Here is a 12,588-nt window from a genome sequence, read left to right as displayed (position 1 = left end):
TAAAGGACACAATGGAAATAGTGCCAGTCCTAAAGTCAGGAAGACTCATCTTCCTGAGTTCAAATCTGGTCTCAGACACTTACTAGCTGTATGACCCTGAGTGATTCACTTAACTCTGTTTGCCTCAGTTTCCTCCACTGTAAAATGAGCCGGAGAAGGAAATGGCAAAACAATCCAGCGTCTCTGTCAAGAAAACCCAGAGAGGGTCATGAAGAGTCAGACAGAACTGAAAACTAAACTACAACAACAATTTATTTCCCTAAGTTTCTTCTTTTTACCTAATTTGTTTTCTGTTTCCTCCTTAAAAACTAAAACTTTTTCCTTTTTAGCAGTCTTAATGTCTCCCCTTTTCTTTTCATCTCCTTTCCTCACCATCTTCCTTCAGAATTAAAACTTTCTCTAAAGGATACCTCACTTCCAACCAGAAGAACTGGTGGATTCTCCAGAGATTTCTGGGCCTCATTACCTAAAAACTGATGCCCTCTCTCATTATTACTTTACAGGAGCCTAGATGTTTTCTGACTCCCACTAATTATCATTAATGGGTAGAATATATAACACTAAGAGGTTCGTAGAATTATGGACAAAGCTGGAAGGGAGCTTACAGTCTCTTTAGCCTGACTCCTCTCTTTTTACTCATGAAGAATGGTGGCCTTGAGTAATGACGGCCCAAGTCATACCAGAAAATAAATAGTAAGGCAAAATTCTAGCCCAGGGCCTCCTATACCAAATCCAACATGCTTTTCACTGAACCAGTCTGCCTCTACTTATTTAGATGGCTCTAATTCCTAGGAGAGATGGAGGGAATGGACCAGTGGGTATAAAAAGAGGACCCCAGAGACAAGAAGGCTTGGGTTTAAGCGGCACTTCTAATGCATCCTGGCTGCCAACCCTGAACAATTCATTTCCCTGTTCAGTGCCTTGGGAAATTCTCTAAGAATATAAGCTTCACATAGAGTTACCTCTCCTTACTGGTAGAATTTCTTCACCAAGAATTTCCCAATACCAGCGAAACAACAGGTGTGAACAAAAAAAAAATCCTTAGGAATATAAAATAAGTACTAGTCAGAGAATAGACTTAGGCATCATCTTCAACACTGCGAAGTGATAAGCTTGCCAATAGCAAACCACCATCTTTGGGATACATTGTTTGACAATGATCTTCTAAAAGGTCCTATTCTATTTAATGTTCTGTTTTGTTTTTCATTTTAATAAGGGAGGGTTGTATGAAACTGTCAATGAAGTCTACAAGCTGGTCATCCCCATCCTGGAAGCTCACCGGGACTTCAGGAAACTGACCTCAACTCATGACAAACTGCAGAAGGCTTTTGATAACATTATTACCAAGGTACCTAGGACAGATCCCTTTGTAACGCATCCTGTGACCTTAGTCACAGATGCTGAAGTGGTTGGTCGTCTGTGTCCCCATCCCCTGGATCTTTCCCTCCCTTCTTTTTCCAGGAAGTTCTCCTTCATGCGGTATCCCATAATTTGTTACATGGCTAGCAATGAATGAACAAAAATCAGGTAGCAAGAGTGTGAAAGGAGGAGAAGTGAGTTAATTAGAGCCCAATGCAATATACAATTCATTGTTCAAAGAAAATCTGAAAATTGCTTATGTGATTTGGATATTAGCACCTTATGAGAGACCTTAGGGATCAGAAAGAAGAGTGACGGTACTCAAAGACGCTCAAGGAATTAGTAGTAGAACTGAGACTGTAATTAAGAGCAAGAACTATAACTAGTCTGGGACAACCCATTCTTTGCCCCAGAGGGCCAATTTAAGGGGACGTAATGAGGTACACTCCCTCCCTGGGGAGTTGTACCTGCTCTCTGAGAATGCAATGCTTTCTCCCCTCAGCTGCATCAACCACTGTTCCTTTTCCCCACCCTCTAGTTTTATGTCCCTCCCATACTTCTTCAATGTGAACCCACTTCAGTGTTACCATGCTTAGGGTCCAATCTCAATGCCCCCTCCCCCACCTCAATAGCAAAAACCATGTTCTACAATGCTCCATCCCAGAATGACACCATCCTCAGTTAAACAATCCTCTGCACTGGCTACTGCCATCTCCCCATCCCTGTCCCTACAATATTGAATTTGCCCCAAGCTCAGGAATTCTTAGTTGCAATTCTAACCAAGAGCATCTATTTCTTTTATGTTGTTTCCAAAGCTCCTTTTATAAGCATCAAAACTTGTATGTATTCAGTTTTTGTTTTTATGGATATCTTCTTGATAGTAATCATGGCCATCGTAATTTAATTAACACTACTCTTCTTTATTTGAGAGAAGTCAAAGTGTAAATATGGAGTCTTGCCTTGTATTTTCCAGGGTCACAAGCGAATGTTTGGAACCTACTTCCGCGTTGGTTTCTATGGCTCCAAATTCGGAGATTTGGATGAGCAGGAATTTGTTTACAAAGAGCCTGCAATTACTAAGCTTCCAGAAATTTCACACAGACTAGAGGTAAGAAGTGTGGCTTTCTGTGCTTGGCATCTAAAACTTTCCTGATTGGGGGGAGGAGAGGAGGAAATGTAGTTAAAGCACATCCTTCTAGGTAGCTTAAAAAAAACCCACCACCACTGGCCTTGGGCTTGGCTTCACTGGCATAGAAACCACTCCATACTGCCCATCTGGAAATCACACTGACAGCTGGTGGTGGGAAAAGGTTTGGAATGGCCCCTTCCTCCACCTCTCCCCACAAGTCCAGTGTCTGGTTGTCAGAATGTCTAAAGGCAGAGATTGTACTTCACTTGTGTGGGTCCCCTTCCCAAGGTACTTATGATTACAGGGATATTTTTGGCACGCTTTCCCAAATTCAGCAGGGCAATCCTTAGTTTCAAGGGGCTTATCCAAGGCTAAATCAGTGAATTGTACCTGGAAATATGTGTGGCTTGCAGAAACTACACTCTCTGCTTTGTGACTCTAGGTAATGAACCCTAGTTCTGATATAGTGACTCCAGGGTTGTCGTCAGATAACAAGCACATAATCCGTCACCGCGATTGTACTTGAAGCCTTTCCAGCTTGGTGGGACCTGCCAGAGTTAGTACTCTCCTGGCATAGCCTTGGAGAACTTGAGATTGCCGCTGCATCAGGATAAGGCATTGAAGGAAGATTGTAATGGAGAAAGTCACAGAGAAATATTTTTTTTTCTTAGTCTAAACTTTTATTTTATTGATATAGGGAACTCCAACTTTGGGAATTCACTTTATTGATACAGATCAGAAGTGACTCTGTCATTTGCAGACAGTTTTGAAATTTAAATGTTGAATTCATCATATGCTTAAAAAGAAAAGCAAGATGTACATAATAGAGATTTGCAGGTTTATTTTTCTATTCTGTTTTGAATATGGAAATGCTTATTTATTTGGTGTATATTAAGCACAGAAGAAAATGAAATTTAGAAAATAAAAAATATATATATATCCTAGAGTGTTACCTAGGGAACTGAGAAGTTATGTGACTTGACCAGGGTCACACAGCCAGACTGTGTCAGCAGCAGCACTCATCTTCCTATAGAAGTCCCTCTTAATTCTAAAACCTTTCCTTGGTTGATTTTCTCTCATTTATTCTGTTTGTACCAAGTTACTTGAATGTTGTCTTCTCCATTAGATTGTGAACTCCTCAAGGGTAGGGATCATCTTTTGTCTCTCTTTATATCCCTAGTGCTTAGCACGGTGCCTGGCACATAGTAAGCGCATAGTGAATGCTTATTGACTTACTGACTTACCTGAACCTATTCCGAGTCTTCTTGACTCCAAGGCCATAATAATAATAAGCTGATAATTACATCTCCAATTTCTATAGCACTTTGCAATTTATAAAGTGCTTTCCTCACACCAGGTGATTAGGTTGTCTATGTATTATTATACCCATTTTACAGATGAGGAAACTGAATCTCAGAGAAGCAGATTAAGGGGCCAGGATCACACAGGTTGAAATCTCACCTCTGACACTTCAGAGCTGCACTAAAAAGAATAAGCATAGAACACAATTCAAAGAAAACATAATCTAGAGGACATGTCGAAATGATGATAATCCTGAGAACTAAAAAAATGATGACAGAACACAGCCCTGTAAAAACTGAAGCACACTCCGGTTACTCTTCACTTAAGGTCCTCTGAACATGTCATGATGGCTAGCAGAGGCGTTGCTATACATAGTGTATGCATTGCCTTATAATAAATACCTTGAATTTATTTAGCACCCTTCTTTTAAGATTCTATGGTTGTCTCCCTGAGACTTACATTATCCCTTTCAGGAAAATTGACAAGAAGTTATTACTTGCCTGCTTGTGCATAAGTAAACTGTCTTCTTGTTGTTCAGGGATTTCAGTTGCATCTGATTCTCTGTGACCCCCTTTGGGGTTTCCTTGGCAAAGATATTGGAGTGGTTTGCCATTTTCTTCTCTGGCTCATTTTACAGATGAGGAAACTGAGGCAAACAGGGTTAAGTGACTTGCCCAGGGTCACACAGCTAGTAAGTGTCTGAGGCCAGATTTGAACTCATGAAGATAAGTCTTCCTGACTCCAAACCCAGTACCATGTCCACTGCACAATCTAGCTGCCAAACTGCCTCTTGAAGAGATTAAGTGATTTGTTTAAAGCCATACAGTTAATTGGTGAAAGTGCTAGATCTCCTTACTGCTGGGTTTGTCCTGTTTCTACCACTGGAACTCAGAGATGTTCTACTGAATTCCTCCCCATTTTCTAAAGCCCAGCTAAAGGACCCCTCTATGCAAGCTGTCTCTAATCTCTTTACCATCAAGGCCTTTCCTCCCTGCACCTCACATAGAACTTTGTTTTGTAACTTGCTAATTAATGCATTTATCATATGTCATTGCGTGTTATAATGGCATATATACGTGTACCTATTATAGCTGTGTATAAGAATGTCTCACACCTTTCTAGATCGTAAGCTCCATGAAGGCAGCCACTATGTCTTGCCTAAATATCTCAACTTCCTTGAAGTTTCACCTAGCACGGAGCAAGTATTTGATAAGTGTTTGCTGTATCACACTGTGTGAATGGAACTGACGTTTGAATACTTCTGGCTACCGTTTGCCACATTAGGAAAAGACTGGTGGTCTCTGAGTTTATATAGTATGAATCAATGAGGCTGAATTCAGTAGCAACACTCCCTGTGGGTATTCAGTAATTATTAAATAAATCATTTTAGAGACATAATGCCTATAATAGGAATGTGTTTTATCATCTGGAAGGACAGGACTTTTCTTTATTTTGGGTTGTGGAGACTCTGAACCCGAAATTTGCTCATTAGCTCCTATGTTATCCCTTTACTAAATGTTCAAGTGCCCACAAGGTAAGCCCTATACTTCTTCCAGTCTTGCCCTGTATTTCCAAACCAGAGAGAGTGGCAGGGGAGGATTTTGTCAAAACAACTTTTTAAGAATTATTTCTTTTTTTCCTAGGCATTTTATGGTCAATGCTTTGGTGCAAACTTTGTGGAAGTAATTAAAGATTCCATTCCTGTGGACAAAACCAAGTTGGATCCTCAAAAGGTAGGGATGGACTTATACAACAGGGTCACCCTTGGGACCCTTCCTTTCTGGCAGCTAGCATGTGACCCTTTGAAACTTTTAAATGCATCCTACGTGTCTTAGCTATTGCCTGGTACCCAGGAGGAGAAATCTGCTTAGGCCTTAAAAATCATACTCCAGGAACATTTACATTCAGTACTAATGTAAAGTTCTGACTAACAACTTATCAGGCAGCTTTCGTTCACTGTTACCATATGCAGGATGGCTGTGATGCTAGACAAAGAGGGAAGGATTGGAAAAGGCTCTTAGGCTGATAAAATGTGCAGCCTCAAGCTACGCGTCTTTGTTTTTGAAATCTCTTTTGTGAAGACTGATTCAGGTAGTGAAAAATCTTCTCTCTCTCTTTCTTCTTCTCCGTATTTCCTTATGATTTCATCCCCACATCCGCAGCAAAATAGATACCTGTTGACTGGAACCTTAAAGAAGATATATAGCACTTACCATGTTTGATATCCATCAATAAGTTTGAGAATAAATGGTCCCTCATGCAATGTGCCAACTAAAATGAAAAAGAACTCTTGACATGATTGTTAAGGTAAAAAGAATAAGGGTGGCTTTTTTTCCCCAAGAAGTTAGCACTTTGTAACGAGGGACAATGTAATGTTTCTGCAAAGTAGGAGAGCTTTGGATTAGAAATTAAGATCTGTTCCTAGATTTTTATGTCACAGAAGTTAGAATTGAATACAATAAAATACAACACAATGCAACACAATAATTGCAATACAACACACTGAAACATACAAAATATAATGTAACAATACAATTCAACACAATGCAATAAAATCTGACAGTATAATACAATGCCACAAATACACTGTAATATAATACAGTCCCCCACAACACAGTACTATGGGACACAATGCAATACAATGTCACAAAATACAGTACAACACAATATGGTACAATACAATATTCAATCCTTCTTTTCCTTCCAGAACCACCTTCTCCCTGAAACCTTTCTTGATTCCCCGTAATTGTAAGTGCCCTCCCTCCCCTGACTACATTGCATTTAACTATCTTGTACTTATTGGCATTTATTTTCTTTGCATTTTAGCCTGTATTCTTGAATATATCATTGTTGTCTCCCCCATTAGAATAGAAGATGCTTTCAAACTGGATTTCATTCTCTCTACGTATGTGCTCAGAATCTAGCACAATGCCAGGCATACAGTAGGCACTTACATTCTTGATTGGCATCTTATACTTTTTGCCTGGCCACCACAGCCACACACTGATACCAGTGCCTTTGGTCAACAGCCATTCTGGAAAATAGTGTTTCTCTCCTTTGAATAACATCAAGATATAAGTGTTCATAAAATAAGACACAGCGTAAGTTATGATTGGCAGGAAGAAAAGGGGCTAGACTTAATAGCCTGATGAGCTATTCACAAACCTGGGGGGGCGGGTCTGTCTGTCTGTCTGTCTCTCTCTCTCTCTCTATCTCTATCTCTATCTTTCCATCTCTATGTATAGGCCATTCTAGATTGTATATACTGTCAGACTCAATTACTGCTTTTTCTTTCTTTTTTACTCTTTGTTACAAGGAATGACTTTTGGGGATGGGAGGAGGTAGAAGAATATTAAGCAGCTTTAGACTTGGAGTCAAGGAGACTTGGATTCAGATCCCAACTTAAATACTTACCAGATGTATGGCCCCAAGCAAGTGACTTACATTGCCCAAACTTCAGTTTCCTCATCTGTAAAGTTAGGGGATTGGGCTCAGTGACCTATAAAGTAGTTTCCAGCTCAAATTCTGTGGCCCTATGCTATGATATTTGGAAATGCACATGATATAAAATAAAAGAAATGCATGTGACGAGATGAAGGGAATTTTTTTTAACTTTGCCATTACTTCAATAATTGTTCCCAATAGCCTGAAATATGAATTTAAAAACAAAGCAATGACCCACCAGCCTGAGCTGCACAATTTACCATCCTGATTTTTCTAGTCCTTGACTAACATCGTGTTACTACTGTTCAGTCATTCAGTCATGTCTGACTCTTTGTGATGCCATCTGAGGTTTTCTTGGCAAAGATCTTCTCCAGCTCATTTTACAGATGAGGAAACTGGGGCAAACAAGTTAAGTGACTTGTTCAGGGTCACACAGCTAGCAAGTGTCTGAGGCAAGATTTGAGCTCAGGTGTTCCTGACTCCAGACCCACCTCTCCATCCACCGCACCACCTACCTACCCTATGATGATGAACATCATGGTGACCCTGTATCTGGTAACAATGAACCCAAGTTTTCTGAAGAGTTGTTCTACTAATGCCATCAGTCAATTTTAAAAATAAAAGCATTAGTAGAACATTTAGTAGGAGCTTATTTTAAAATTTAAAACATATTGAGTTTCTAATTTTCCCATGGAATAATTTTAAGGTCTAAATTTTATTTTAAATTCCTTTGGTGAAAATTTCAAAAAGAAAAATAGTTCTGAATAAGAAAACTTTGACTTTGGTATGAGAAGGGATCCTGGAGAGGAGCTGAATTCCTTCTTGATGCCATCAATGCTGCAGCCTCAGTGAAGTCAAAGAGATCCTGTTGTTTGATGTGTCCCAGCATGCCTGTTCCCTTCCTTCGTCATGATATGTTTCTGTGGTTGGAAAATGAGGCTCATTTCCTCCCTCCTTTTCCCTCCCTTCCCTTAGGCCTACATACAAATCACTTTTGTGGAGCCATATTTTGATGAGTATGAGATGAAAGACAGGGTAACCTACTTTGAGAAGAACTTCAACCTCCGAAGATTCATGTACACAACCCCCTTTACACTGGAGGGACGGCCCCGGGGTGAGCTAAATGAGCAATACAGGAGGAACACCATCCTGACCACCATGCATGCCTTCCCCTACATCAAGACCAGAATCAGAGTCATCCAAAAGGAAGAGGTAATGTCCCTGGAAATGACTACAATTTGGGGAAATGAAGCCATTGAAATCTTGGAAATGGACTTCTGCAGGAGGGACTGTCCCCAAAGAGGGATCCAAATTGGAGTTTGGTCTCTCCAGACCAAAAGGCAATGAAAATAGAAAGAAGGGAGCTTTTACCAATTCCTACCTGGAAACACTTTTATTTTCAAAGTAGAGTGAGTGTCCAGATTTGGTCAGACAGCTGCTCTCTGCTCCCTATGTTATGCAAATTCCTGTAGGTGATTCTGAAATTAGTCTTGTAGTTTATTAGCAATAGCAAACCTATATTGGGCAGTGGCTTATAGTCCATATTGATATTTTTAATTGCTGTGTAATATTTGATAGAGGGAGTTTCCTTATCCAGAAATTCTATACCAATGAAATAACGAGTCTCATCCTGATCCTGGTGTAACAGGTATCAAACAGTAAGACCACTGTAGGCTGGGACAAATGATGAAGACCTCTGATTCTAGACCAGACTCTCTTGTCACTCTGGCCTTCCCTTCTAACACTAAAACCACAACTTTACAAAGAGGAGGGTATATCAACAAGGAGTCCAGCATACACAGGAGGGCCTGCTGTACAGGTTCTTAGATCTGCTTTTCTAAAAGGAAAGCAACTCTTGAGAAGTCAGCAATCTACTTTAATCGAGCACATGTATCATTCATTTAGTTCAGGGGAAAAAGTCAGCACTGAAATGCTGACCAACAGACAGGGCTTCCAACTGTCTGACCATAAGCAATACATACATAGTTACCAGAGAGAGAACACCAACATCTGGGTTTTCAAAGCCAAGGGGGTTCCTTAGCAGCTGCCCAGAGTCTCATCTGGCCAAACAAACATTTCCAATGATAAGCCCCAAAGTAAAACCTCACCTTGGAGTATTTATACACTTTTCAGAGCTGGAGGGCAGGACCCTCTGACCCAGTGCCTCATTAGAAATTAACAAAAGGTATTGAGACCTATTAATGGGCAGGGAAGATCTTTAACTTTCCCTCCCACCCACCATTAACTTTGCATTAGTATTACAGAGGGTTATACTAAACCATGACAGGTAAACCACTAAGACTCTATTGACTAGAAACTGACCTGCAAGTAGGGTTGGAAGAACCACTTTCTACAATACCAAAAAAGGCTATGAGATGCCAGAGACCTGGTAATAATAAACAGAACTGACATTCACATAGAATGAGTTTTTGTTGTATCACCTCTTATGATCCTCACAACAACCCTTAGTTCTCCCAGTTGCAAATGGAATAATGTGCCCCCATAATGGAAATGGAACTGGAATAGAAATAAGATTCACCTGAAATGATCTTTCCTCAGTCAGATTGTCTTGAAACTCTTCTAACCATTTCTTCTTTGCCCTGTGCTCATGAATCTAATCATTTTATTGGTCCCCCATGTCTAATTCTAATACTAAGAATCTTCATGGAGAGCCAGCCTCAGAGCCAAGAAGACTTGGGTTCAAATCCCACTCTGACATACCTTGACTGTGTAAACCAGGGGAAGTCATTTAATTTTTCAGTGCTCTAATTTAAGTAGTTGATAAGGTACAGGAAACCTGCATTGGTAGAGAGAGTTTCCTCATTTGGGTGCTCCCTGTACCAATGAAATAAGAGGTCTAATCCCTATGCCTATAGTATATGCCATATTGGCAAGGCATAGTGGCCTTTGGAGCCATGAAGATTGAGGTTCAAGCTCTGCCTCTGATACCTCTAAACTAGATTAAATTAGATTATATTCATCCCTTCCACATTGTGCCTTTCCCCATCACAGTTTTGATACATCACAGGGCAGCATAAGAAATTAAATGGGAATTGAGGGGGAGTTTTATGGAAAGTGCAGACAATACACAACAGCCAGCAGACACAGAAAAAGTTTAGAAACTCATAAATGTGTAAAATATATGTATAGTACTATAAACACTCCATAAAAGAAAAAGAAAAAATTCAGACATCTTCTCTGGTAGGAAGAAAATTTAACACACATTTTCCAGATTTTGATGGGAGGGGCCCTCACCCCTAACCCTAGCAAAAGATAACTGTAGATTAGATTAGATTAACCCTCCAAAACTCCAGGTTGCCGAGGAGATGATGACCTGAACTGGTAGAAAGAATTTCCTTAACCAAGAGTTCCCTTATCAGTGAAATCATGGGTCTCATCCTCACCCCTGTCCCCATCTCTGTTAGGACCAGACAGTGACTTCCTCCCACTTTTGTTTATTCTTTCAGTTTGTGTTGACCCCCATCGAGGTAGCTATTGAAGACATGAAGAAGAAGACCCTAGAACTGGCCGTGGCTGTCAACCAGGAGCCACCAGATGCCAAGATGCTTCAGATGGTGTTACAAGGCTCTGTGGGAGCCACTGTGAATCAGGTAAAAGAGCCATTGGGATGAAAGGAAGAGCAGTCTCACTTTCTCCCTTAAACTGTAGACCTATCCTCTTTGTCTTATCTATGTGGCCCAAAGCACTCAGAAAAATGTTAAACTTAAGTCAACATTTGCAGAGTTCAGACGAACCCAAGGAAGTTTCTGCTACCCTTTTTGCCTCTGTTTTCATGTAACCATCCAACACACTCAAAAAAAAAAAAAAATAACCCAAAAGATGAGTTGGCTGGGTAAACAGAAAACTGCCTCTGTAACTCTTAACAATATTGACTTAAAGATGGAATCGACCTTAGCGGTCATCTGGTCCAACACTTCATTTAGCATATGAAGATACTGTTTGAGAGGGTAAGTGACTTGCCCTGAGGTCACCCAGTAAATATCTGGAGCAAGAGTTGCACCAAGGTCTTCTTGTCTCCAATATGATGGTCTTATCCACTACTCTATGCTACAGGATATGGGATCCAGACTAGATCTGACCCAGAATATGCCCAGTTGGGAAACTTTCTTAGAGATCAGTCATTTGTTTGTTTACGGAGACTGACTTTCACCTGTAGAGAGACAAGAGAGAGAAGGGTGAACGCCTCTTTTAGCTGAAATTCCAGGATTCCTGCTACTATATATGCCCACCCTTCGATCTACATTCAAGATGGAACCATAACTGGAAATTCTTTTGGCTTTGGTGAGGGGAAGGGCAGTAGAAATAAGAGTCCAACTATAGGTGCTGTCATACTGGGGGTGGGTGTAGGTCCTGGGAGAAGGGCCTCATGGCTCTGAGACCCTATGGGTCACAGAATCATAGTTCTAGAGGTGGTAGGGACCTCAGAAGTCATCTAGTCCAACCTCTTTATTTTACAGATGAGAATACTTGGATTGGGAAAACTAAGTGATTTGCCCCAGGTCACACTGGTAATTGTCAGAGATAAGATTTGAACCCAGGGCTTCTGACTCCAGAGTGCTTTATTGCTTTTTATCTCCTCCCCTCCCTCTGACTGGCTCCTAAGCCAGGCAAGACCAGGGATTGAATGTGCAGAGGGATCAGTGGAAGTACTCCTCATTGTGTTTTCAATGCCACTAAAATCACAGATCTGGATAAAAAAATTGATCACTCTGTGAATCCAAATGTTGCAGCAAATAAATCCATTTTTTTAAATGTTGAGGAAATGTATTTTCTTTTAAGTGAAACCATGTATTTTGTTGTTTCTGTTAGGGACCACTAGAGGTAGCCCAAGTGTTCTTGGCTGAAATTCCAGCTGACCCAAAACTTTACCGGCATCACAACAAGTTACGATTATGTTTTAAAGAATTCATAATGCGGTAAGTAAGAGGGGACGTGGCTGGGGATTCGGTACCTCAAAACTAATCAAAGTGATGACAGGACTCCTAGAATTCTGTGTGGATGCGTTAACATTTCAGAACTTGTTGGTATTAAAGCTGCTATGGCAGCTCTGTGACCCTGGACAGGTCATTTACCTTCCTTGGGTCTCAGTTTCCTCCGTGCCTTAAGTCCACTCCAGCACATCCACCACTTAGATGCCAAATTGATCTTGTCAAAGCCCAGATCTAACCATATCATCCCCCACCATGATAAACTCCAGTGACTCCTTATCACCTCCATGATCAAATACAACATTGTCAGTATGACCTTAAAACCTTTCATAATCTGACCCCCTCCTCTCCTTGTTATACTTGACTCACCCCTATCTACTCTGCAATCCAGTGATACTGGTTTCC

At 40.6% G+C, this 12,588-nt stretch overlaps 1 protein-coding gene across 3 annotated transcripts in view; it reads left to right on the top strand.

Moving 5' to 3' along the window:
- The window catches only part of DOCK8 (dedicator of cytokinesis 8), a 315,501-nt gene that overhangs the window by 284,749 nt on the left and 18,164 nt on the right, over positions 1 to 12,588 (top strand). For all 3 annotated transcript variants that reach the window (XM_072610925.1, XM_072610934.1, XM_072610944.1), the window contains 6 exons: positions 1,217 to 1,348; positions 2,333 to 2,467; positions 5,434 to 5,523; positions 8,210 to 8,446; positions 10,702 to 10,845; positions 12,065 to 12,171. In XM_072610925.1, the coding sequence (XP_072467026.1) occupies positions 1,217 to 1,348; positions 2,333 to 2,467; positions 5,434 to 5,523; positions 8,210 to 8,446; positions 10,702 to 10,845; positions 12,065 to 12,171 (845 nt within the window). The remainder of the gene's footprint in view (positions 1 to 1,216; positions 1,349 to 2,332; positions 2,468 to 5,433; positions 5,524 to 8,209; positions 8,447 to 10,701; positions 10,846 to 12,064; positions 12,172 to 12,588) is intronic.

The sequence above is a fragment of the Notamacropus eugenii genome, chromosome 1, assembly GCF_028372415.1.
Source record: "Notamacropus eugenii isolate mMacEug1 chromosome 1, mMacEug1.pri_v2, whole genome shotgun sequence".
NCBI lineage: Eukaryota > Metazoa > Chordata > Mammalia > Diprotodontia > Macropodidae > Notamacropus > Notamacropus eugenii.
Note: the sequence above shows the minus strand (reverse complement) of the source record. Positions and strands in the feature narration are given on the sequence as shown.